This window comes from Anabrus simplex, chromosome 11 (assembly GCF_040414725.1).
Source record: "Anabrus simplex isolate iqAnaSimp1 chromosome 11, ASM4041472v1, whole genome shotgun sequence".
Lineage (NCBI taxonomy): Eukaryota > Metazoa > Arthropoda > Insecta > Orthoptera > Tettigoniidae > Anabrus > Anabrus simplex.
Window position 1 is genome coordinate 31,375,807 of NC_090275.1, and position 27,991 is coordinate 31,403,797.

Consider the following 27,991-nt stretch of genomic DNA (forward strand, 5'->3'; position numbering starts at 1 on the left):
TTCATCACATTGGCTAGCCTGAGCATGCATTAACGATTGTCAGTCGTATTACCGCCTTTCTAATGTTTATGTTAACCTGATGTTTACATTGTGATTGTGCTCGTATTCAAACTTCAACCTCATTTTTCTCAAAACGCAATTGTTGATTGGTTATGTACCTTTTTCTTGGGAACTAAAAACTGTAGAATCCTGAAATTTCTACCACATATTCTGCAAGTACCAGTACATAGCCTGTAGCAGAATCGCTTGGAAGCCATTAGTAGTTATTGAGATAAGTTATGAAGTATAACCAAAATATGCCAGTACAAAATGTTCAAAAAGTTTGCTCGATTAGATTTTAGTTTAAAAATCAACCATCAAGCCCATCAATATAAATCTGCTACGGGCTATTAAACACACATTTGCAAGTACATACTCCAATACTCAACGTTCTGAGTCTTCTAGATCACTAGAAAATTATACAAAAACAAAGCAGCCCGTTTTTTAAATTTAACCTTACGCCACTGCTCATCGTTTTTTCAATCATCACTAAATTCAACTGATGTATACCCTTACGTTATTGTAACAATTATTCCAAATCTCATAAATGTAGCTCAAGTAGTTTTGGAGGTATTTAAGATTTATTGGGAACTAACATTTACACTACCCGGTTCCCTTAAATTTTCAAGAAATCTAATTGTTTTATTTTATTTTTATAGGATGGTGGAAGAGTGGGGGATGAATTCATGAGACAGATAGAATCCATAGCTGCATATGTCCCATACATGACTTGTCCTGGAAATCATGAGGAAAAACAGTGAGTGAAACATTATGCTTACTGGTATATAATTATGTGTAAATATATCAGGAAAAGGGGCTCTTTTGTCTAAAATCAAGTTTCCAGAAAGAAACATATTTCAAGTTTGGCTGGATAATTTTGTCTTGTGTTTCTTGTTAAAAGTAATAAACTTCATTGTTAGGTTCCGTATTGAGTTGAGACTATGCTTAAAGTAAATACAAAATTTTAATATTCCACCTTCTCAATACTAAAAAATCATTTGATGTTTTTACAAAAACATTACAATGATATTAAAAGGTACTAGTTTTGGTCCACTGTGGACCATCATCAGCCTAGTCAAATTACAACAGTAAAAGACATAGTGATAAAAATAGTGTGGAGAAATTAGAGAGGATCTAGAAGGATGGGATGGTGGTGGAATGACAGATAAAAGTGAAAAACCGTATTTGCGAATAATGATAAAAGTGACAGAAGTGTTCACAATGACAAGTAAAATCTTGTGAAGTCACGTAAAAACTCTTGATGAAATAGTCTTTGGTTAGCAGTTACTCCTGGGTTGCACGATTGACATATATAACTACGTATATGCTTCTAGAAAGTTGTAGATGTAAGTTCCACTTTTGTGTAGAGGGAAGAATTGTCCGATGAGACCAGCACAAGATTAAAAATTGACAAAGTTGAACCTATTCTATGGTGGAATGAAAGGCTTTCTGTGTTAAACAGAAGTAGTCTCAGTTCAATCGGGACCCCAATGAACCTTGCGCTGCGTGGAACAAACTTGCTGTATTGAATGCAACTCCGTAAGTTGCAAGTTCATTACATTCAATACAGCAAGTTTGTTCCACGCAGCGCAAGGTTCATTGGGGTCCCGATTGAACTGAGACTACTTCTGTTTAACACAGAAAGCCTTTCATTCCACCATAGAATAGGTTCAACTTTGTCAATTTTTAATCTTGTGCTGGTCTCATCGGACAATTCTTCCCTCTACGCAAAAGTGGAACTTACATCTACAACTTTCTAGAAGCATATACGTAGTTATATATGTCAATCGTGCAACACAGGAGTAATGCTAACCAAAGACTATTTCATCAAGAGTTTTTATGTGACTTCACAAGATTTTACTTGTCATTGTGAACACTTCTGTCACTTTTATCATTATTCGCAAATACGGTTTTTCACTTTTATCTGTCATTCCACCACCATCCCATCCTTCTAGATCCTCTCTCATTTCTCCACACTATTTTTATCACTATGTCTTTTACTGTTGTAATTTGGCTAGGCTGATGATGGTCCACAGTGGACCGAAACTAGTACCCTTTAATATCATTGTAATGTTTTTGTAAAAACATCAAATGATTTTTTAGTATTGAGAAGGTGGAATATTAAAATTTTGTATTTACTTTAAGCATTGTGTTTCTTGTCCTCTAATACATGCGTAGACTGCCCTCCTTTATTTTCTCTCTCTCTTTTTTTCTCTATTATCTTACTGTAATAATAGTAATGGGAAACTTACAGCACCAGGTATTAAGCGGGTTGTTTATTTCCCAAGTGGCAAAAGTCTAATTTGTTGTTCTGAGACCCCGTGTTGGTGCGGGTGGTAGAATAACACCCATGCTATTCCCTGCCTGCCGTAAGAGGCGACTAAAAGGAGGAAGAAGAAGAAGAGGGACCCCAGGGGGGCTCAACTTGGGAGTGTGGGTTGGCGACTACAGGGCCTTTAGCTAAGGTCTGGCATTGCTTCCACTTACTTGTGCTTGGCTCCTCGCTTTCATCTATGCCATCCAACCTCCCTTGGTCAACTGTTGTTTTCCGACCCTGGCTGTTTTAGAGGATTCATTCAAGGACTAGGAAGTTTTTCCTTGTCACGCCCTTCGCGGCCCTTGTCTTTCCTTGGCCGATAACTTTGTATTTTGAAGTGTCAGATCCCTTCCAGATAATAATTACTAACCTCAGTCCGCACCCATGTCCGAAGTGCTGTGGGAACTTGAAGTTTGCAAGATATAGAGCCTTCTCTAGGATCTTTCAGTAAGTCATTTCTGAGTGTGTTAATGATAATTTGAGCATATTCCTTCGTAAATCGATATTTCATTTTAAAACTTCCATTCTCTAGGAGACATGGGCCACTTTGCCTCTTAAAGTGTTGTATTTTACGAACATTTTCAGCCTCCATAACCTCTAAATGGTTCTGTCTTCTGTCTTAAAAATATCATGGAGATCATCAATGTTATTTTAGGTTTTTTCAATGTGTGCTTAATGGATAAGTCGGACATTTTACCACGATTATATTACTGGAGACAGTAAATACCACTAAAAGAAACTGATCACTAGTTTCTTCTTTTTTGTCACTCTTTGCTATACAGTGCTTATACATGGCTCCTGGTCTGTATAAGCAATTCAGTGAAAGCTATAAAATGTATACACAGGAGGCATATATGCAGTTTAGTAACAAAAGTGCACATAAATGATGTATAAACCTGGTATAAAAGTTATTCACCAGTTGTTAGTAAGACTGTGTGTGTTTGCTGTTTTCCATAATTTTGTCATGATAAATCTGTGCTTTCCATACGTGTTTTTCTCTCCTAGTTCTTGATATGGGGCTAACATAATTATCCATCTGTACAAGAATTTGATTAAACATTACTCTACCATCTTGATTGTTTTCATTATTAATGTTCATGTTGTTTGTGCAGTAATTTCAGCCAGTACAAAGCCCGCTTCAGCATGCCTGGAGGAGATAAAGGAACTCTGATGTATAGTTTCAACATGGGACCCATTCACTTTATTTCAATCTCAACTGAAGTCTACTACTTCCTAGAGTATGGCTTCAAACTGGTTGCAAAGCAGTTTCTTTGGTTGGAAGAAGATCTCAAGGTATAGTCATCATCACCATCAGTATTTCCCCTTTTGTGTTCCATATGTCAGATTTCTCTGATGTTGACCACCATGTTTCTCTTCTGGTATCGGATGAAAGTATCCTCCATTCTTGCAGTCTGCCTTCTTTCATTGGCTCATTAACCTTTGCAGTTGCATTCTGTGCTGTGTAGAAACTGAAAATGTTTATGTAGCGATTACCATGTAATCCCGAATACCACCCGCACGTTTTTTAACAGAAATATTTTTCCTTAAATGTGGATACAGATCGTATTTATGCCTTTCGTATTGTGGTCTCACAATACATTGCTCCAAAGACGCGACAACAGCGGTTTCATGACACGCAGCTTGGCAACGGCCGAAATCTCGCTCCTCCGCTTTACCAAATCCGCATGGTTTGGCAGTTGATTAATACTTTGTGTTCTGAGTGAAGAAGCATCAGTGGTAACAAGTGATGAATTCAGAAAAGCATTTGTGGTCATTTACTGTTAGTGAGAAACTTAAAGTTGTAACAGAAGCTGAAACTATTGAAAATTGTGCTGCGGTGGAAAATATGATACTGGGCAAGTTGGTCGTGCGATTAGGGGCGCGCAGCTGTGAGCTTGCATCCGGGAGGTAGTGGGTTCGAGCCCCACTGTCGGCAGCCCTGAAGATGGTTTTTCATGGTTTCCCATTTTCACACTAGACAAATGCTGGGGCTTTACCTTAATTAAGGCCACGGCCGCTTCCTTCCTACTCCTAGGCCTTTTCATATCCTGTTGTCGCCGTAAGACCTATCTGTGTCGGTGCGATGTAAAACAAATTGTAAAAAAAAAAAAAAAAAAAAAAAAATGATATTGAAGAATCATGTATTTGTGATTGGAGGAGGAAGAAAGAAATTTTATTAAAATGTAACGATGATCATAGAGCTTTCTGCGGACAGAATGCACTAATCCTGGTAATTGAAGAATGGTTTTATAAATACATGACTGAAAGGCATGAACTAGGTTAGGTGTACTGACATAAATGTATTAACCAAAATCATTAGAGATTGCAATGGAACTTAAAAAGGGTGGGTTTTACTGCAAAGGAACTGGATGAATGAAACGACCAGAAGTGGAACTTCTATGCAAATAGACTTCATGGGATCGCATCTCCAACAACTTGGCTGAGGAAAAGTTTCATGGGATTTCAAAGTCTGTGGATGGAGGTGAGGACAACTATGTATGGGAAGGTGACAGTGATCAAAGTTCCGATGGCAGTAGGCTGGTTCCGATGACATTGAATCGTGACTGATTTGTACATTGAACTTGTTTTTTTCTCATTGTGTTTTTTTAGTGTTTTATTACTTGTATAAAGTGTTCTAAATTAGCAATTTTGTGACACTTTTGCAGAAATTAAAAATGTTAGTAAGTAAACGTGTGATTTCCCCCCCCCCCCCAAATTTTGTCATTAGAAATTCAGGTGTGCAGGTCTCATTCGGTGGCAGGTGATGTTTGGGATTATACGGTATGTGAAGAGTATGGCATGTCATTGAACAAACAGAAACTGTAAATACAAAATATGTACATAATTTACAAAAAATAGGTAACTTAGACCTAATATGCATAGGGAGAACACAGATCTTGATCACATGTCCAGGTCTTCCAGCCTTGTACCAACAGTGAACAAGGTTTTGAAAAGGTCCTCGCAATACATTTCCCTGTTGAATCCTTTTACTGGTCTCCATGTCCAGCCCTGCAATCTGCATCAGTTTGTTTCCCAAATTCTTGAAGCTCTCCACATTTTCAAGGTTTTGTCCCTTTCATCATCATCATCATCATCATCATCATTTTCCAGTTTCCAGTGTGGGGTGTACAAGTGCTTGCCACTTCTTCCTGTCAAAGTATGGTTTCTGTTCCTCTATGTCCTCCCACTTGGCATTCCTCTTGCTGACCTCCAATTTCACTGTATCTATCCATCGATTCCTTGGCCTCCCAACTGGCATCTCCCCTTTTACTTCTCTGTCAAAGTAATTCCTTGCTGTTCTTGTTCCGTCCATCTTCATAACATGTCCAAACCGATTGTAGCCTGTGTCTTCCTAAAAGCTCGATATCAGGTATTTTGATGCTGGCCTCCTTCCTGTTTGCTTCATTTCTAATCTTGACCTTCCTGGTATTTTGGTTCATTGTTCTGATGAATTCGTTTCTGTTGACTGGATTTTACTACAGTATTTGCCTTGTTATGCAGCGTACATATTTTGAGTCCATATGTGAGAATTGGAATAAAGTAGATATAAAACATGGTGAGTTTTCCTTTCTGTGGTATTTTATCATCCCAGAGTAGATTTCTCACTTGAAAATAAAATTGAGAAGCTTTCTGAGCCCTATTAAGTACGAGGCATGTTTTTTTAAGTAAGTACCGTTTTTAAATATGGCCACTGCAGAACGTCAGTCGTCCTTCAAAGCATGCGTGCTCAGTACGTACATCTGTACGCTAGCCACAAATGCCATTATGGAAACATTCGCCCGTATTTACGTTTGTTTGTGCGTATTGAAAATGCCTCTAACAATTAACGGTCCCGCCGAGTGTGAAGTACGCACTGTGATTCATTTTCTAATTGTAAAAGACTTGGAAGGTGTTGAAATTAATCGGCAGATTAGTGAAATGTATGGAGAACGCACTATGAGCGAAGGGATGGTAAAAAAATGGGTTAGAGCATTTAAAGAAGGCCGCACTAATGTCCATGATGAGAAGCGTAGTGGGCGACCGTCTGTCAGTACTGAAGACTTTGTGACTACCACTTGTTCCTGCACTTGGAAAAGCACCTGGGAGGTCAGCGCCACAACAATGATGACCTAAAAACTGCAGTGGCTGGTACATCAGGTGGCAGATTTCTATACGAACGGAATTCGAAGCCGGCTTCACGATATGACAAGTGCCTTGATATGCCTGGAACTTACGTTCAGAAGTAGTTTAAGGTACAGGCTTACATGTAAAAAAAAAAAATAAAAAAATTGTTTAAAATATTGCATTACTTTTTTGATATAACAAAATGGTACTTACTTAAAAAACATGCCTGCTATTTCTTGGTTTACTGTGTTATCTTTTGAAATTATACTTCCAAGGTATTTGAAGTTAAAAACAGACTGTAACAGAGTTCCCTCCAGGAAAATGTTTGAATCTGTGCCTTTTCTGTTGATAGTCATTTCAACAGTTTTTGTCTTATTGATGTTTAGTCCATATTCTTTAAACTTGCCATTCCAGAGATTTAGTTTCTCTTGAACTTCTGCTTCATTTTCTTCCTAGATCAGAAAATCTGCAAACATCTTTGCGATGTTCTTTGATGGATTTTATGAGCCGATCCATGACAATGATGAACAGGAGTAGTGACAAGGCACTTTCCTTTATTTTTATAAAACCTTTCCCTTTCCGCGGTATCCCCTGCCTGTCGTAAGAGGCGACTAAAAGAGGCTCCAGGTGCTCTCAACTTGGGAGCGTGGGTTGGCGACCATGGGGTCCTTAGCTGAGTATTGGTGTTACTTCTACGTACTTTTGCCAGGCTCCTCACTTTCATGTATCCTATTCGACGTCAGTTGGTTAACTCTTGTTCTTTTCCAACCCCGATGGTATTAAGTATCGAGGCCTAGGGAGTCTTTCATTTTCACTTGGTGTTACTTCTACGTACTTTTGCCAGGCTCCTCACTTTCATGTATCCTATTCGACGTCAGTTGGTTAACTCTTGTTCTTTCCAACCCCGATGGTATTAAGTATCGAGGCCTAGGGAGTCTTTCATTTTCACACCCTTCATGGCCCTTGCCTTTCTTGTCTTTCCATTTTTTTCCCTCTCATTAGTGTTAATAGAGGATGATTGCCTAGATGTACTCCCTCTTAAAGCAATAATCACCAGCACCACCACCACCACTCCCTTTCTCCTCTAGTCAATACCATTGTCTTACTCTTATAATTTTCAGTAATCTCTCAAAGCATGTTGAGTTGCCCTTGTACTTCCTCTCAGCTCCCTGTCTCCATATTTTACCTTTGTCTCTTTCACAATTTCGTGCATAACCATTATTAATAATGGTGGTGACAGCACACTTCCTAATAGTCCAGTTTAATTCCGAAACCACTCTGTCCTTCCCATATGTGTCTGAACACTGCTGCAACAATTTTTGTATACATTGCTTGCACACATTTCATTATTTGTTTTCCAAATCCTTTCTGTTGCATTACTTTCCATATCTTTCTTTAATCTGTTGTATAATAATTTAGTGTAGACTGGAGGTATGATTGCTTCAACACTTGAAACAGACATTTCCTGTATGTTGGCCAGGAAGCCGTCATGAACCGTACGGAGCAACCCTGGATTGTTGTGTTCGGGCACCGCCCCATGTACTGTTCAAATGTGGGCCATAATGACTGTAAGTCCCATGAGACAAGGACGCGAGCTGGTCTGCCTGTCTTAAATATGTGAGTAGAAAGGAGATGGTACTTTATTTGTTTAATGTCATTTACAGCAAGATAGGGTCATGTAAAGGAACACATAATAGGATAAACACGACACGTCAACAATGAAAAAAAGGAGACTAGAACAAACGTGAAAACACAGCAAAGAACAAGGAGAAACTCCACATCTTTATGCACAAACATCTTCACATAAGACTGACAGCACAGTCTGTCCTTGGACTGTGTTCCTAGACTTTAAACACCTGTTTGTCTTTATCTCTTTGTCTATTCCCTTTTCTTGTGTTTATCTTGCTTTCTTCTTATTCTAATTCTTGAAGAATCAGATATATTCCATTTTTCTCTTCTGATTAGAGTTAAGAGGGAATGGTCATCTAGTTGTACTTCCCCTTAAAACAGTAATTAACTGAGCGAGTTGGCCATGTGGTTTGGGTTGCACAGCTATTAGCTTGCATTCGGGAGATAGTAGGTCCAAATCGCACTATCAGCAGTTCTGAAGATGCTTTTCTGTGGTTTTCTGTTTTCACACTAGTCAAATGCTGGGGCTGTACCTTAATTAAGGCCATGACCACTACCTTCCCAATCCTAGCCCTTTCCCATCATTGTGTCTCCAAAAACCTGTGATGTATTAGTGCAGTGTTTAAACCAATAGGTGGGCGGAGGGGTGAGAAAGATGCAGAACAGATTGAGAGCTGTTTTGCCTCGAATGGTGGCAATACCTGTTGTTTTGAATCCAGAGCCATTTTCAAGTGGTTATGCTCTTCATTAGTGGCCAGCGGTGTGTTGTAAGGGGGTAATTCAAATACCGGTTTTCTGTGGTTTCCCATTTTCACACCAGATAAATGCTGGGGCTAGCCTTAATTAAGGCCATGGCCACTTCCTTCCCACTCCTAGTCCTTTCCTATCCCATCTTCACCATAAGACCAATCTGTATCAGTGTGACGAAAAGCAACTTGTAAAAATGTATTTAAATGTTATAAAAAGAGATGCCTCAAGAATTCATGAAGATATTTTGCATTCCAAGTACTATTTTAGTATTGCATATTGAATTTGTATTTCTCCAAAAAATCCAAGTGTTCTTCCTTTTTCTTTGCTCGTCAGTATAATTTTGCAGACCTGCTATGTATTGTATTGACCTAAGGATTGGGGACATGATTAAAAACAAAAACCACGAACCTGCTATGCCAGCGTAGCAGAGGGAGAGGTGATACTCCCACGTGGCGCGTCCTAGGTGGCGGATATGGGGGTCCTAACCGGCTTGCCAGCGGATTTGAGGGAAATAAAATACCACTCGCGGGCCAAACACACAACCCCCTGTGGGTGGGGGACGCCGACGAAGAATACACCCATGGTATCCCCTGCCTGTCGTAAGGGGCGACCAAGGGGTGATTGTCTTGGAACCATGAAACTACTTGTGATTAGTACCACCACGCAGAGAACATCATGGTTCGCTTTTACTTGCGTGTAGTACCACTATATTAGGTGCCAAATAGGTTTGTGATTCGTAGCACACAGGAGCACCGTGCGGTCGGCTTTTGCAGTACTTGTGATTAGTACCACCATATGAGCAGGACCATGGGATGATAGCTACCATGGTTCTGCCTTGCCTGTGATTAGTACCCACTATATGAGGAACACCACGGGATAGTGGAAGGTCCCTGTGGTTATGTGATGAACACCATAGGTTTGCGTTGCCTGTAAATGGTGCCGCAAAGTGAGAAAAACGTAGGTCTGTATTATATGTCGAATTTTATAACCTGTGAGTAGTACAATAGTGTGTGGAATACCGCGAGTCTCTGCTACTTTGGATTAGTACCGCAACATGACAAATACCATGGTTCTACTTTCCTAGCGATCAGTACCGTTATGAGGGTCCGATAACTTGGATTTTGGACCCCCTTTAGACTGCAAGCATCATCGTTTCAGTGTTATGCTATAGCAGCAGTCCCTTGGTCAGTAATCCTATTCTTTTACGTCAGTTTGTGTGAATGTAAAGCATTGCGGGTCGCATCCACTGATAGTTTTCAATTCATGTCCATCCATTCATTCTTCATTCTCATGCTTTGAATTCTGGTCAGTGGAGAATTTTAGACTTTTAATTTGTCATTCCATTTCGTCTCATTTCGTACCATTAGGGGCCAATGACCTTGATGTTAGGCCCCTTTAAACAACAATCATCATCATCATCATCAAAAACAGAAAACAAAATAAACAAAGAAAGAGGCACAAGTAGAATAAATGTTCCTGTGGAATAAAATTGGATATGTAGAGAAGTGAGCAGGTGAGAGAGTTAGTGGACAAAAAACCCATTCAGGATAGGATTGTGCATGGGAGGAATGAATGGAAAACCAAGAAAGATGTTTCATATGAAAATGGAAGATAAGAAAGTTACAGGACAGCCACGACCCAAATGACTGAAAATAGTAAAGAAGTGTGTAAAAGAAAGAGGAGAAAATGATACTGCTCTAGGAGATATGTTTCGGAAGCATGTGTTCTCAACAGACCTGACTGAAGGCTGGAAACTGTTTATGATGATGATAATGATTTTAAAAGTGATCAGCACTCATTCTGGTATTGTTGGACTGGAATACGTTATTGAAGTTCAGCAAACACTTGAAGATACTTCGAGGCATATAGAGATAATGTTATTTGTCATGATGATAATATTATCTGTAGCCCTTCAATGATTCACTCTCGCTGATAAAAGCTCTTGTTTGCTATTGAGTCCACCAAGTCAGTGATAAGGATGAGCTACTTCCTTTGTTTGGTTTTTTTTGTTTGTTTGGCATTTGATATGCATGAATAATCTACATCCTGATAAAGATAGGATGGTGTAGTTTTTTAATAATTTTAATAATAAACAGGTTTTTAGATACTATCTTATTTAATGCTTGGGTAATTTAGGGAACATTCTGATCTTCAACCAAGCCTCAACTAATGGCAAAAAAAAAAAAAAAAATCTTGGGTAAACCACTTTCAGAATTACTGTTAGAATTAGTATTAGTTATGATGAGGAACAAATAACAGAGGAGAACACAATCATTATGGGTGATCTGAATGCCCAAGTTGGTAAAGAAAGACTAGACTGTGAAAACATCATTGGCCCCCATGGCTATGGTAACAGAAACTCTGAAGGAGTTGTATGCATTGTATGTCTAAAATAGTATGTTTAAGGTCTTAAAATTAGTTGATAAAACACATCTCTACTTAAAACTAACTTATATATATATATATGTACAAGATGAATACAATATATGGGAGCACTTCATGCACATAAACGTTCGTGTCTTGCTTGTTGTTCAATTCATCGGCTGACTCCCGTGTTCAAGTCTTATTTACACAGTTGTGCACTCAGCTGCTGTTCCTGGAGTTTAAATGATATGGTTTGCTTGTAAAATTGTATAAGTAAAAGATTTTGTCTTCATGTATGTACATAGAATAAAACACTTTTCAATTTTAAAAAGGTGCCAGACGTATGGATAAAATTAGGCTAAAATATGTTCAGCTCTGCTGTGTGTGTTGCCTTATGTTAAAATCAAATCATGTTGTCCTGTGACATCCATAAAATTTGAGTGACATTGGGTTCAAAGTAGTGGCTCCTTTCCCATTTGTAGCGGTGCAGTGATGTTATATTTATCTGTGGAAGATAAGATTGAGCTATGAGTGATATTTATGTTGGAGGAATGTCTAAGGCTTGTGTGTGCTAATTTGAATATGTACTTCCTGTTGTTGGTGTGGCTGAGATGTGTTTGATATGCGAGCTTGAGCTTGTTGTGTACTGCTTCGTGTTCTTCTTGGGCTGCTGTGAGGGGAAGGGAAGGAGGGGTAGGGAGAGTTGCTGTTGTGGGGGTGGAGCTGGGTGTGTTGTTAGATGTTTTCCTGTCGCGTTCTGTTTATCGATTATCTTAAGGTAAGAGTTTTTTAGGGCGGGGATAACTGTATTGAAGATGATGTTAGTTTTTTCTGTGATTTCATTTATGTTGTATTTTGGATTGCTATACTGATCTAGAGTGATGTAAAATTCTTCTGTTATGTTGAGGATTTATGTTCAGGATTTGCATGTCGTTATCAATGTTTGTGAAACTGTGTTTATAGTCTGCGACATGTTGTCCTATTGAGGAAAAATGATTGTGTTTTACTGCGTTTATGTGTTCATTATATCGGGTTAGGAAGTTTCTACCGGTGCGTCCGACATAGCTTGTCTCACAGTTATTGCATTTGATACGGTATACCCCTGAGTATTTGTATTTGTTGTTGCTGTTGATTGTCCTGACGTGTATGGTGTTGGTACTGTTGTGTGTAGTTCTAAATGCTATTCTTAGGTTATGTTTTTTAAAAATGTTAGTTATGTGTACATTATTGAAGGTGAATAGTGCGTACTCTTTCTTGGATTCATCTGCTTTTGTTAGTTTGGTTTTGGGTTGGGATTTTATTTTGTGAATGATTTTGTTGATCATCTCTTTCTTGTATCCATTGTTTTTAGCTATGTCGTGAATTAGTTGTAATTCTTTGTTTAGATTTTCTTTTGTTAACGGTATATTGAATGCTCTGTGTATCATTCTGTAGTAAGCTGCTCTTTTGTGAGTGTTGGGGCGAACGGAATCTATTTTAATTGTATTTGAGATATGCGTGTATTTTCTGTATATTATGTAAGAAAGGTGGTCTTCATGTCTAGTTATCGTTATGTCGAAGTAATTCAGATTGCAATTGTTTTCGGTTTCCATGGTAAATTTTATATGGGAGTCTATTGTGTTGAGTTTATCTAATATATCAGTTTCATTTGTGGACCTATTGTCGATGATGACGAAAATGTCATCAACAAATCTACACCAAAAAAAGATATTGTCTATTTTATTAATTGACGTGTGCTCTAAATGGTCAATGTAAATTTCGGCGAGTACTCTAGAAGCGGGAGATCCCGTCGGTAATCCTTGTTGCTGATAAATAGTATCATGAAATTTAAAGTAGTTGTTACTAATGGCAAAATTAAGTAATTTAATGAACTCTTCTATTTCTAAAGTGCTTAGAGTGCTGTGACTTTTTAGATTAGATTCAATGATTTCTATTGTTCGTTTTGTGGGAATGTTCGGGTATATGTTTATTATGTCAAATGATGCAAGATTATGATATGGTCCAATCTTTAATCCTTTCATTCTATTACAAAAATCTATTGAATTCCGTACTGTTTTATTAGCTGAGAATACGTAGTGCTTTTTGAGGAATCTTTGAATAAATTGCAAGAGTTTATAGGTTGGGCTTACTCTGTAGTTAATAATAGGTCTCATTGGTATATGTTCTTTGTGTATTTTGGGATAAGCTTTAGCAGTTGGTATTTGAGGATTCATTACTATAAGTTTAGAGGATTCTATTTCAGTTCAAAGAAAGTGTACCGAGCTCGATAGCTGCAGTCGTTTAAGTGTGGCCAGTATCCCGTATTCGGGAGATAGTAGGTTCGAATCCCACTGTCGGCAGCCCTGAAAATGGTTTTCCGTGGTTTCCTGTTTTCACACCAGGCAAATGCTGGGGCTGTACCTTAATTAAGGCCACGGCCGCTTCCTTCCCACTCCTAGCCCTTTCCTGTCCTCGTCGCCATAAGACCTATCTGTGTTGGTGCGACGTAAAGCATCTAGCAAAAAAAAAAGAAAATGTGTATTTTTTAATAAAGCTTTGAAGTTTCTTTGTATGTTTCTTTACTTTTGATAAGGAAAGTGTTATCTTGAAAACATTCTTCAGTTTTCGATATGTATTGGTCGTTGTCGATAATGACTGTGGTATTGCCTTTGTCGGCTTTCGTTATAAGTAAATTATTCTGTTTTATTTTATCTTTGAGTTTATTTATGTATGTTTTATTGGCTGAGTTATTATTTTGGAAGTTACTGTGAATTTTGTCGATATATTGTGGGAGCCTTTTCTAAATATCAAATCTGTCTTCATCTCGTAGCTCGTGTGGGATTTTCTGTATGGCGTTTTCTATTTCAGTGATAGTGGTTGTAATGTTCTGGTAGGTTGATGTGTTTCCCCAATTGTTCTTGGGTCCCTTGCTCAAGATACCGGTTTCCATTTCATTGAAAGTCGTATTTGTGAGATTTCTTATGGGTGGGTGGAATTTGTGTTCAGTGATTTCGTTGGGAAGGTTTGGAATTCGGAATTTCGGTTTTTGGGTTTGGTTTAGATGGTTGTGTAAGTGCTTATAATTTCTTATTTAGTGTATTCTATTTGTTAGTGGCTAAGTTTTTTATTTTTTCTGTCGTGATCTGCTGAAAATCATCCCAGTAGCTGTGTGGTAACTCATTAGATGCCTTTAAATGTATTCGGTATAGTTCGTTGTTGAGATGTTGTTTTTTGTGGTATAAAAACTTTATTTCTTCTTTCAGCCAGATTTAGTTTGTTCTTTTTGCGTATTACGAGTTTGTGTGGTATGCCTGTGTTTATTATTATATTTTCTCAAGAATTCAGGTGTTAAGTCATTTTTTAGACATTCCTTCAGAAAAACAATGCTCTTAACCGCATTCGTTAGTTTGATCTTTAAGTTTCGATATCTATATGCGTTCCGTTTTGCCTGGTTGGCTACGGTATTGTAGTCTATAATCTTAATTTCCGTATTGACAAACTACACAATTAGAAATAGGAAAGGATTTCCACCTATCAATACTTGTTTATTGCACTTATCATGCTACAGGACCGGTTTCGACCCTTTACATAAGGTCATCTTCAGCTGAACCATGCATACATATCTATGTGATGAAGCTATGATTAAGATTGTATTGTCAAAGGAATGCCATACGATAATAAACATTAGGTCACATCCAAATGGGGCATGTCGTAACGTGAACTGGCATATATGTCACTATGTACAACAATGCATTGTATGTCTAAAATAGTATGTTTAAGGTCTTAAAATTAGTTGATAAAACACATCTCTACTTAAAACGTGATATGAAGATAAATCAGTAGCTCGATGTTAAATCTTATAATTGTATGTTTGATATATTAAGATGCAAATAGCTAGTTGTCTTGTTATCCAGATCTTTAAGATAAATGCTTGAGTAATTCTTGAGGTGACGAAGAGATCAATTTGAAGGTCATATTGTTCTGAACTATGGTTAATTTTAATTCCCAGTTCAATGCGGAAATAGAAAGACATAATTAGAGTAGTAGAAGCCAATTTAGGTGAGGGAAATATTTTAAGGGCAATGAATTGATTGAAAAAAATATAATATATAACTCACATTGTGCAGCGTGATACAGTGAGGGGCTGAATTTGGAAATGTGTAAGAAAGCGGAAAGGAAAAGAGGAGAAAGGGAGAGGGGGAAGAAGGTGGGGAAGAGGGAAATGAGGAAAGGGAAGTGAATTGAAAGCGGGGCAGTGGATGAGGTAATGGGGGTAAAAGACATGGATGGGTACTATGCAAAGCGTGGAAATTGAATTGAATTGAATTTGAAAAGAAAATCGAAAAGAATATTTTGTTTGTCTGAAATGTCGTTTAAATTGAAATTAGGATTAAAATACGGGTCAAGATGAATATAACAATTTCTGGTTGTGTTAAGTAGGGGGGCCTTTGTTTATTATTACAAGTATTTGCATGTCCTATTCTATGTTGGTGAAATTATGTTTAGAATCATGTATATGCTGTCCTACTGCAGAGAATCTATTGTATTTTAAAGCGTTAACATGTTCTGAATATCTAATAGTAAAATTACGCCTGGTCTGTCGGACATACGAAGAACTTCAGTTGTTGCATTTAAATCTGTAAACTCCGGATTTTGAAAAAAACATTAGATTTGTTCACCAAGGTAGAGTTATGTAAGATATCTACATTCCTGTTGTTAGTTCTAGAAGTTATTTTTACATTGTGCTTTTTGAAGATGTTGGTGACATTAAACATCTTTTTTAAAAGTAAAAGTAGAAAATGTGGAGACATTGAGTTTTTCTTTCATTAAAGTTGTTTTGGGACGGTGCTTGAATTTGTTAATTATTCGATATGAAAAAGTTGTTATAGCCGTTTCAGACATTTCAGAGAAACCAAATATTCTTTTCAATTTTCTTATCTTCATTTTAAAAAGTGTTAAATCTGTAAACTCAGATTCGATTTTCCATGCCCTACATAGTACCCTTCACGTCTTTTACCCCCATTACCTCATCCACCTGCCCCGCTTTAAATTCACTCCCTTTTCCTTCTTTCCCTCTTCCCCACCTTCTTCCCCTCTCCCTTTCTCCTTTTTCCCTTTCCGCTATCTTACACATTTCCAAATGCAGTCCCTCACTGTATCACGCTGTGCAATGTGAGTTATATATTATATTTTGCTCGATCAATTCACTGCCCTTAAAATCTTTCCCTCACCTAAATTGGCTTTTATTACTCTCATTATGTCTTTCTGTTTCCGCATTGAACCGGGAATTAAAATTAACCATATTTCAGAACAATATGACCTTCAAATTGATCTCTTCGTCACCTCAAGAACTACTCTAGCATTTATCTTAAAGATACCTTCGTTTGTCAACTGTGATTCTCAATTGTACTAATACTGCACTCTGTTAGCTATTTGCATCTTAATATATCAAACATACAATTATAAGATTTAACATCGAGCTATTTATTCATCTTGACATCACGATTTTAAAGACATTTAAAAACTAGTGTTTCATACTCGGGTATTATATAGCTCCAAACGAACTTTCGTCTTGAAAAAATCTTTATTTCTTCTACATTAGTTGTTATTCACCTGCGCATTGCTTTTATCTTGTACCTTTTCAACAATTGGCTGATGACCCAGATCTGGGGTCGAATCTGGTACCATTTGTGATCGACTAGAGATGTAACCTCGCATTTCTAAATGTTATTGTACTGAATAGGTGGAACCATAATATATTATTAATTTAATTGTACTTTTTATCAAGCGAGTTGACCATGCAGTTAGGGTTGTGTACTTATGAGCTTGTATTCGAGGGATGGTGAGTTTGAATCCACCATTGGCAGCCCTGAAGATGGATTCCATGGTTTCCCATTTTCACACCAGTCAAATGCTGGGGCTGTACATTAACTAAGGCCTTCTCCGCCTAGACTTTTCCCATTCTTGCATCGCCGAAAAACTTCAGTGGATTAGTGTGATGTTAAACCACTAGCAAAAAAATAACTATGGTTTTCAGTGATGATTGGCCTTGCCTTGCTGAAATTTCTTTCAGCAGAAGCCCACATTTCTTGGATTGCTAAAATTTAGCGGTTTCGACAACTTGTCCGTCGTCTTGCCACTACAGATCTGGACTGGCACTGGCAGTGCAGCTACCACACAGTACAACAAACAAGCAGAGAGCATTATAAGCTATAAATTTCATTTTTGTTCTGTATTGAAGTGCAATTATGAGCTCGAAGAATTGCATAGACGAAGTCTATGAGTATTACAATGTCGATCCGTTGAAATTCAAAATTATACAGTCAGAATAACTGGTAGACAATAAGCACGCACATCACGTAGGTTAAAGATCTAATGTCATCGGACACATGATCCATGAGTGCCGATAAATTATTATTATCCCTAAAAGTCTTGAATATAACTCAACACATGCTCCCAATAATTCCACAAATATCTTGCAGGGTAGCCATATTCCAGGCCCATTATACAACAACAGAGCACACATTAACCCATATCTGCCAAATTATTTTTCTGTGGAATATTGCGATATATTTCATAAGTACAGTTGTTTGTAACCTAAATGAAAGGGTTATGATGATTTTAGGTTTCATTGACATATTTTCGCGGAGTTCAGTACGGACCAAAAACATGAAATTCATAACCATTAATGAGATTTACCGTGTCGACATATTACATAAAATCAGCTTCATGGTCCGTATCGCACTTCAATAGATTCACAATTAAGTATTTATTTTCCACAGTCGACAGTGAGCATGGACGGGCAGGTTAAAAGACATACTCAATAAAGGAACTTTGCATTTTAAGCTCATATGAATGTAATAATTAATCACCTAGTAAATATTAGTCACACAAGTGTTCAATAAGCACAAAATATTATAAAATATATGATTCAAAACAAATGAGGAACAGTTTCATCTCAATTTAGAATGAACACTGTTTCAAAACAAAAGGACGTTATTCGTATTTTTGTAGTACTTGTTACACACACAGTACCAAAATTTGAGCAAGTATGTTCACTCTGAAAATAGCAAAAAAGGAAAACTACGAGTAGAACTTCAGAACAGTTTAGTCTGTGTTTTGAGGTTACACTCTGCTTTTCGTCATCCAGTCTGGTTTAGCGTGAGTTTTCACTCAAAGCAAAGGACGTGGCAGCCAGCGTTACATTTCTTGCACTGTTTCCTGGCAGCTTTACCACATTGAGCACACCGCACTTACTTCTCTTGTTTCGAGGTAGTGGGATACCCCATCGAAACGCACTTCTAGCAACACGTGTGAAGATACTTTCGTACTCGGTCTTCCTGAGTTAGGACGCGTAGCGGCACAAGATCGGATATATGCCCTAACGATGTACCATGTGAAGCCGAGAAGGTCTACATTTTCTTCTCTGCCCTTTAGGGTCAAACGGTAAAGTTCACTTACTTTTGTACACACTACTTCAGCACCAGCCCGGAGTTGATTACCAGAGAGTCTGTTTATATCTCAACATGACTCATCATCATCGCTATCTCCGTCACTATGGAAAGCATTTTCAGGTGGTTCTTTGTATATATTAGCATCTAGTATGTCTTGTGATTCCTCCAGGATGCTTACGATCTGCTCAACGCTCAATCCGAGAAGAATAAATGAAAATTACTGAGGCAATCCCATTCGCGCCCACTGTCAACATTTGTCGACGTGGAAATTTTGTGCTCTGCTAGACAAAAGCAACTATAAATCAGCCATAAATGAATTCAAAATCTGTTAGAGGCATGTTTTGTTGTTACGTTTAACACAACAGTCCAATCTTACTTTCAACTGTAACAATAATATAAGAAAATATTTCTGACCGCGACGGAAGCGTCATCCTCATGAGTGTCTACAGAATGATATTTCATACGCAGCCACGTGATAAGGCGCGAAACCAAGTGTTTCTTGTTTTCGTACTGTGCGGTAAGTATCAAACAATGAACTGTAAACAGTGCACCTCAAAAATATTCTTCCGGTTTACAGATATAAGATTGACAATATTCAGATATTAACGTCTACAAATGTCGACAGTGGGCACATATGAGTTAAATATTCCACAAAAATGTCATCTAAATCATTTATCACTCATGACCATTATATTCTTGTTTAACCCAGTCTCAAAATGTATTATTATTATTAGTGATTTTAAATTTTACCATCAATCTGAATTTATCTTTGAGTTAGATGACACATTCCTGCATAAGTAATGCGTTTAGATGAAACATAATCTAAAGTCCATTAAGTGAGGCGCAACTCAAAATCTTTCCCACATTGTTTCACAAGTCTGAAATTATTATTATTAAATTTTCTTTATCAGAGAGGTCAATATTTTTAAATGTTAAGTTTAAATAATTGCCTAGAAAATGGAAATGACATCGGAAGACAACCTGCAGCAAACTACTCTAATAGAGTCCAACTCTCATTCATTCACATGTTCTAAATCTGCCATGACCACATGAGAGGAAAGGTTGAAAATATTGCAAATTACACTAATCTAATAGAAAATATGTATCAAATGAAGAAAATCTTATTTTGTACATAGATGGGCAGAAAAATAACATAAATGTACTTAAATTTGTGATGGAACTCTATCCCATTGAGCTGTTTAGTCTACTCTCATGTTGAACATTGTCCATAACGTGATCCCTTTCACGTTAGAAAGTACCTACATTTTAGCAGGGCATGATGACGGCAAAGTCCATTTCCAATGTAGAATAATCAGCTCCTCTTGAAACAAAGCAAAGCATCCTGGAGTTGACGATGGTCTCAAACTGCTGCGGTCCTCTTCTCTCTTAAATTTGTTAGTAAAAGCTGAAACTGACACAAAAAGTTTCAGTGTTGGTTCAAGCTAGAACCCGCTGAGTAATTACGTCGAAGACAACACTTAACTTGTGAGCTCGAAGAATTGCAGTAATAAGGGGTGATTAGTACATGTCCCGAGTTTTTATAGCCTCTGATATGGAGGTGTGGCATATTCTGAACTTGTCACTGGATTATCGATTATTCATTTATTGGTCAAAATCCTTCTCGAAGTTACTAGACTTAAAATGTGTTCGTACATGCGCACAGCAAGCAAGCGGAAGTAACCTTGAAAATTTCCAGTCTGTAACGTGGTCATCATCTGCTATCGATCGATGGGCGAGCAGAAAATCAATACTTTGACCTCGCCTTAACTTGTCAAACCACTCTCTGCATGATATCCTACCTGCTATTGAATAAATGTTAACATTACACTCACACTGAAATAAATAATACTAGCCACAGCAGGCACATAATTCAATGCTTATTTATGCACAAAATTGACGGGGACAATACGGACCATAATGAAATTCATAACTTATAATTTTTGAAGTCATGGTAGTTAAAAGGGAGGGATGTTTCGAAGTGGCTTGAAAGTAACTGTGATGGTGATTCCATGTTAAAGAAAAGCAAATCCTTTTGATTTAAAGGATTATAATAACGAGAACAATTCTCCCCAAAATAATTTAATGACAGTTGTGATATGAATTATATGTGGTTGGAGGGATAGCATGCAAGTAAGGACTGTGTCGAAATGACATTCAGACTTTTCCAGTTTACAGAGTATACTGTTTAATATATTCTGTTCCACTATTAAAGGCTGTATCACAGTTAGTGACCACCAAGGCACTGATCTATGCAAAGAATGACTTTGTAAAACAGGTGAGTGATTTCTAAATTGGCATGTGAATAATAAAGTTTCAGTGGGTTAAAACAATCACCCCCACCAAAATGCGTAACATATCTGATATGTTCATTATGAAATGCCTGGTTCTTTTATCAATATAAATAAAACTGATGGAATTTTGGGATCAGCAGCAGTGAAAAGGAGCTCATTTAGTATGGTTTTCTTTGATATTAGCAAAGTATTTGACAGTATTGGCCATGATCACCTAAAAACAACCTTTGAACATTCTTTGTTACCCCAATCTATAGGAAGATATCTCATTAATTTGCTCACTGATAACTCAACCCATATACAGATTGCCAGTGGTCGTAATAAGATTAATATTAGATGTGGAGTATTTCAAGGAGACCCGTTGTCACATTTCTTTTTAACTGGGATATTAAGCACATTCTTGATGAATTGATTGACAGTGAAGTTCCAGCAATGTATGGATTTCATTTAGCCCCTGGCACGATACCATTAACCACACTCTGCTTCGGTGATGATCTAGTGATTATAGGTAAAGACCAAGAAGCACCTTCAGTATTGGTAAAGTGTGTCATCGACCTACTATGGAGAAACAAGCCTGTGTGTTATATCAATAAATCAAGTGCCATTATCATCTATGATGGTAAACTTGACACTGGTCATATACTAACAGTGAATGGTAGCATAAAAAGTATGAATGAAATGAGGTGGTTAAATATTTGGGAGCTACTTTCAAACAGACCCTGATATTTAATGAAAATCAAGTCCTGGAGAACCCACCTACTTCACCCACATCAGAAGCTGTTAGTCATCAACCAGTTTATTGGTTTCACCTTTCCAGACGGCTTCAGTAGATAAAATTCCCAAGAAGGGTCTCGTCAAAGCTTTATGAGCCAATTGTGGTTAGAGATATATTGCAGCTTCCTAGTTACGCTCTGACTAGTATTCTATATTGCGGCTATAAGTACAAAGGATTGTCAATAATGCGTGCTACCAGGAAAGCCTATCTTGAACAGCTGAATATTAACACCAGATTTAAAGCTGTAAATGACCCTGATGTCAACGATGTCAATGCTGTGTGAAAATTTACAGGTGTAAATTCTTGCTGCCTATCCAAAGTGCATGTGAGTGCAAAGGATTGACAAAAGCGGTCAAACAACTGCGAGAGTTATTGAGAAATCATGAATTTCAAGCATGGTGCGATTATCCACATACAGGAAGAGGCATTGAACTGTTTGCCCAAGTTCTGTCGGTTAATTCATGGGTCGTAAAGAGGGATGGTTTAACTAGTTCTGAATGGAGAGATATGCTGGATATGACACAGTAATGGTAGCACCAGTGCACACTCCACTGGGACGCTCCACCAGCCCAGGTCTCTGCAGACACTGCACTGAGTATGAAACATTACCACATGTGCTGGGAAGTTGTCCTCAGGGTGAAGTACTTCAATTCAATTAAAACTATGACTGCTAATGCATTTTGCCTAAAAATCTAAATGTATACAAAGAAGTGCACTGTGTTGCCGATGAAGGTAGCAATCAAAGAAACAATATAATCCTATTATAAACACTCAGAAGAATGAAGCCGAAATTATTGATCGTATCATCAGGTTTGAATCTTTCGCCCACCTGTTGGCCATGATCATTAAGGCTTTGAAGTCTAAACGGTCTTACACCGTGGTTAGCCGGTTCGAGTCCAATTGGTCGAAAAAATTTCACCATCAGAATGTTGGCCGGCAGGGTAGGGGAGATGGTGGTATACAATTATTAATCACTAGTTTGCATGCCAAAAGCCTAGATTAAATTGCAAGCCTTTCTACAGTGTTTATATGGAATGAGGGCATATGACACTGTTGATGGTGATTTATCCGTCGGATGGAGACGTTAAGCCTTGAACAGACCCCTTAGTGCTATTCGACTGGAGTAGGCTTATCTGCTGGCACTGGGTTTCATCCTCTCCCTTCCTAATATCATATATCACGTCATTCATTTCATCTCATTTTAGAGAAATGGGTCAAGGGTTGGACAAACAAACAAAACATACCATCAGGTTTGAATCTTCGGTATCTCAGCCTGCAGACATTGACCTAGAGAAGAAGAGAATATACGAGGCAACCGTCCCTTTTTTTCCTGCGGTCATACAGTCTTGAGCAGATTAATGTGACAGGTCTCTTCCCAGGTGTAAGGGAAGCATTGTCCTTTTGTGTTTTCATGTTTGTGCTTGTGTCCTCTTTCAATTGCTTCCCATTATCTGCCTCCTTGTCAGGTAGGGTAATTAATTAGCAACCTCCAATTCTGTCTGTTGTTCCACCACTCTTCCCTGAACACTTTGGGCCCATCTGTGACTCTTCACTCAACTACTTCCTCACTTTCAGTATCCATCTCTTCCTTGGTCTGCTTTTAGGTCTTTAACCTTCTACCATCCACTCCGGGAGTGCTTTTGAAGTTTTTGTTTCTTCCATTCTAATCACACGACCAAACCATTTCATCCTCGATCTTTCTACTTTATCCAATAACGCTAGCCGTTATCTCCTCTTTTTTTTTCTGTGTGGCAACAGGCATCATCATCATCATCTTTCTTTGTCTTTCCTTATACACTTCGTAGGAACTTTATTTCCCTTCCTTGAAGTCTTCCCATACTCTGTGCCATTATATTCATCCTATTACGTGTTCCCTTTCATGTTCCTATCTCTCTGTATTTGACATAAGATGAAAAATATTTAATATTCATGAAGCCTTGCTCTTTATTTAGTGTGAAACTTGTAATCTTACCTTGTGTGTAAATCAAGAAATATTTTCTGTATCAATGTTTTATGTTAAGTATATTAAAACTCTTAAAGAATACTCAGTGTTCCTAAGAGGATGAGACATAGACTCAAGTGTATAGTGGTGTTCTCTTTATAGGTTTGGTCTGGAGGACTTGTTCCACAAGTATGGAGTTGACCTTATGATTTGGGCTCATGAGCATTCGTATGAGAGGATGTGGCCCCTTTACAACTACGAAGTTTACAATGGAAGCAGGACTGAGCCCTATCACAATCCGGGAGCTCCCATCCACATCACATCTGGTTCTGCTGTAAGTTATTCTAAACTAATATTATAAATAGATGAAGTTTGTTTATATATGGAAGGTAATCGTGCGAACCACTAATCAGATTTCAGTAATTCTTTGACCGTTAGAAAGCTTATTTGTTCCAAATTATTGTAGACTATGTATAATTCTCCTAGCTCATCTGAGGAGCGGAAGATTTTTTTTTTAAAGTAGAGCAAGTCAGAAAATGTATCTGGGAAGTGAATTTGCTGCCTGAACGGTTTGTCCAGTAAAAATGGATTTCGTCAAGTGTTCTCAGAATTCAATTTTCTACAATTTTTATTTATTTTGAATTCTTCCTATGACACATGGAGCTGTGAGCTTGAATTTGGGAGATGGCGGGTTCGAACCCCACCGTCACCAGCACTGAAGATGGTTTTCGGTGGTTTCCCATTCTTGCAACAGGTAAATGCTGGGGCTGTACCTTAATTAAGGCCACGTCTGCTTCCTTCCCACTCCTATTCCATCGTCTCCATAAGACCTATCTGTGTCGGTGCAGTGGGGAAAAAAAAAAAAAAAAAAAAAAAAAAAGCTGCATGGGGACAAGGAGTAGTACCATGACAACAGGTTACTGTACTGTGTTAAGGTTAATATGCAAGTTTGGCCATATTAAAAAAAAAAGTAGACATTGAGTGATGTTTTAACATACAGTATATCAGCACCATATCTGAAGTACTTACCTCAATACTGTTTGCATGAAGGAGCTATAGCCAATGATTGGGAAGTTGATATGGTAGCCCCACCATACAAAGGAAAGGGCAATACACAGAAAAGCAAATAATCACAGGCCAGTCAGCTTGACATGTGTTGCTTCTAAGCTGTGGGAGAACATTCCTTCTGATTATATTAGACCTGTTTGATAGAAGGCAGATCAGGTTAGGAAAGATTATTCCAGTGAGGTTCACCCTGTAGAATTCCAGCTAGATATAGCAGATATTTTAGATTCAGAAGGTTGAAAGAACTTTGTCGCTATTGACCTATCCAGGGCTTTCGATTGTGTAGATCTTGTGAAACTCTTTATAAAATTGAAGGCTATTGGACTAGACAAGAATGACAATGGGTGACTACATTTCTAGAAAATAGGACTCAGAGAACTAGAGTAAGTGAAGCATTATCTGATTCTCTGTAATGATTAAGAGTGGGGTTCCACGAGGCAGTATTATTGGACCTTTAGGTTTTCATAAATATATATAGATGATGTGAGTATAGATCACGAATCACAGATAAGGCTTTTTGCAGGTGATGTTGTACTGTATAGAGTAATAAGTAAGTTACAGGATTGTGAGCTACTGCAAAAACAATTCGACAGTCTCGTGAAATGGATAGCAGATAATGGTATGATGGATGGTAAATGAGGTTAAAAGTCAGGTTTGAAGTTTCACTGAGAGGGGAAAGTCCTCCCAGTTTTAATTACTGTATTGATGGGGCAAAATTACCTGACAGGGATTACTTAGTACCTAGGTGTTAATATAAGGAAAGATCTTCATTGGAGTAAGCATATGAACGGGATTGTCAGTAAAAGTTACAGATCTCGTCTTATACTGTAGTTATGAGCAAGGTGACCAGATGGCATTTCCTGAAAAGAGAACAGTTGGCTTCAAAATGTAGGGCATGGAAGGAAAATGTAGGACACGAAAGTAAGCCGAAAGAACATTATTATACTGATTTGATACATTTAATTTAAAATTGCAGCGTATAACATTGCATGACACACTCAAAAATATGGTTCTGTCAAACACTTAATACTTGAAATTGGTGGGGCTACATGTTTACAAAAGTAGCAACCAGCTTGCTTCGTATTTTTCCATATGTGAATTATTTGTGTTTATTTGCCAAAGTTTTGCCAAATTGCCAACTACCTTTCAACATTCTTCAGAGTTTCCAGATTTAGAAGTTCCTATATTTCTGTGAATAGAAATAAGGGATTTTATCACGTGGTACATCAATACGAACTGCTTTACAAACTCTTGGGAATAACTCTGAGTATTTCGATGAAACAATGATAGCCTTTGAATGTTAATTCATCTTATGACAGAATGTGTAAACACATTATTATTTTAAGAAGACTTGAAGGAAATACGAAAGAAATATGTCATATTTACAGTAAGTTGGATCTTATTCTTCTTATCCTCCTTCAAGCGGAGTTGATGTTTCTGGCAAGTCTTTTCCACTTTATCCTATTCCACACATCATCTTCCCCTAATTTCTTCTCCTTCAGATCTTCTCGTACATTATATGTCCACCTCCTCCTTGGTCTCGTGCAGATCAGCCCAAAATTTGTAACATTTTAGTAACACTACTGTTTTCCCTGATCACCCTGGTTGTGAGGGTATTTAGAGGTTATAGTAAGGATGTAAAGGAGAAGTCACAGGTAAGGCCCCAATTAGAGTATAGTTCCAGTGTTGGGACTCTCACCAGAATTACTTAATTTGAGAACTATAAAAGCTCCAAAGGAAAGCAGCATGATCTGTTCTGGGTAATTTCTAACAAAAGAGTAGTGTTACAAAAAATGTTGCAAAATTTGGGCTGGTAAGACTTGGGAGTAAGGAGATAAACAACTTGACTAAATAGTATTTTCTCATTTTATTTAACAATTTGCTTTACGTCGCACTGACACAGATAGATCTTATGGCGACGATGGGACAGGAAAGGCCTAGGAGTAGGAAGGAAGCAGTTATAGCCTTAAATAAGGCACTGTCCCAGTATTTGCTTGGTGTGAAAATGGAAAACCATCTTCAGGGCTGCCAACAGTGGGGTTCAAACCCACTATCTCCCAGATGCAAGCTCACAGCTGCGTGGTCCTAACCGCACGGCCAACTCGCCCAGTATTAGTATTTTCTGAGCTGTCAACCGAGAGATGGCATGGAGTGACTTTAGTAGACGAATAAGCTTGAATGGAGATTTTTAAAAATAGGAGATATCATGAAGAAGATTATTTGGAACCCAAAAGGACAAATTGGGGCAAATGTTAATTTATGAGAGGAAGAATTAGCTCTCTTTCTTTCTTAATCCGTTTACCCTCCAGGGTTGGTTTTTCCCTCGCACTCAGTGAGGGATCCCACCTCTACCGCCTCAAGAGCAGTGTCCTGAAGTGAGACTTTGGGCCGGGGGATACAACTGGGGAAGAAGACCCGTACCTCACCCAGGCGGCCTCAACTGCTATGCTGAACAGGGGCCTTGTGGAGGATAGAAAGGGGGAAGGAAGCGGTCATGGCCGTAAGTTAGGCACTGTTCCGGCATTTGCGTGGAGAAGTGGGAAAACCTGGAAAACCACTTCGAGGATGGCTGAGGTGGGAATTGAACGCCCCTCTACTCAGTTGACCTCCGGAGGCTGAGTAGTTCCCGTTCCAGCCCTCGTACCACTTTTTAAATTTCGTGGCATAGCCGGGAATAAACACGGGCCTCTGGGGGTGGCAGCTAATCATGCTAACCAGACGTGGACGGAAGAATTAGGTATTGGAATAATTTACCAAGGGAGATGTTTGATAAATTTCCAAGTTCATTGAAATAATTTTAACCTTTTCCGGTCCAAAGTCGAGGTGACCTCAACATCATGGTTTATAATACCAATATAAATGGTTCATTATTGGACATTATACATTTTCCAGCCAACTCATTCAGAACAAATATTTCAGATTCCCTATGGGAATTAACATCTATATCATCATGGTTTATTGTAACTGGTCCAACGTCGAGGTCACCTCGACATTATATTTCATTCTAATTAAGAAGTTATTTATTGAAGTTCTTTGACCTAATTGAGGTCGATCGATATCCCTAAAGTTTCTAAAGCAAACTTTTGTGCACAAAGGAAGCCGTTCTGTTATCTGCATGGAAATAATACGAGATATAGGTAGCCTTGTATCGTCATGGTTACCCACGGCCTGTCAGCTGTGTTTTGTTTACATTGAGTAGTGCTGCACACGTGTTGTACCAGGCGTGTTTATCTGTGAATGCAAATTGTCTCGGTTGAATTTGCAATATAAAAGCGGCAAATA

General features: G+C 38.1%; 1 protein-coding gene across 1 annotated transcript in view; it reads left to right on the forward strand.

Moving 5' to 3' along the window:
- Positions 1-27,991, forward strand: part of LOC136883391 (acid phosphatase type 7) — an 85,247-nt gene that overhangs the window by 42,737 nt on the left and 14,519 nt on the right. Inside the window, exons 4-7 of the mRNA XM_067155664.2 lie at positions 699-796; positions 3,469-3,649; positions 7,941-8,077; positions 23,807-23,978. Coding sequence (XP_067011765.2) covers positions 699-796; positions 3,469-3,649; positions 7,941-8,077; positions 23,807-23,978 — 588 coding nt within the window. The remainder of the gene's footprint in view (positions 1-698; positions 797-3,468; positions 3,650-7,940; positions 8,078-23,806; positions 23,979-27,991) is intronic.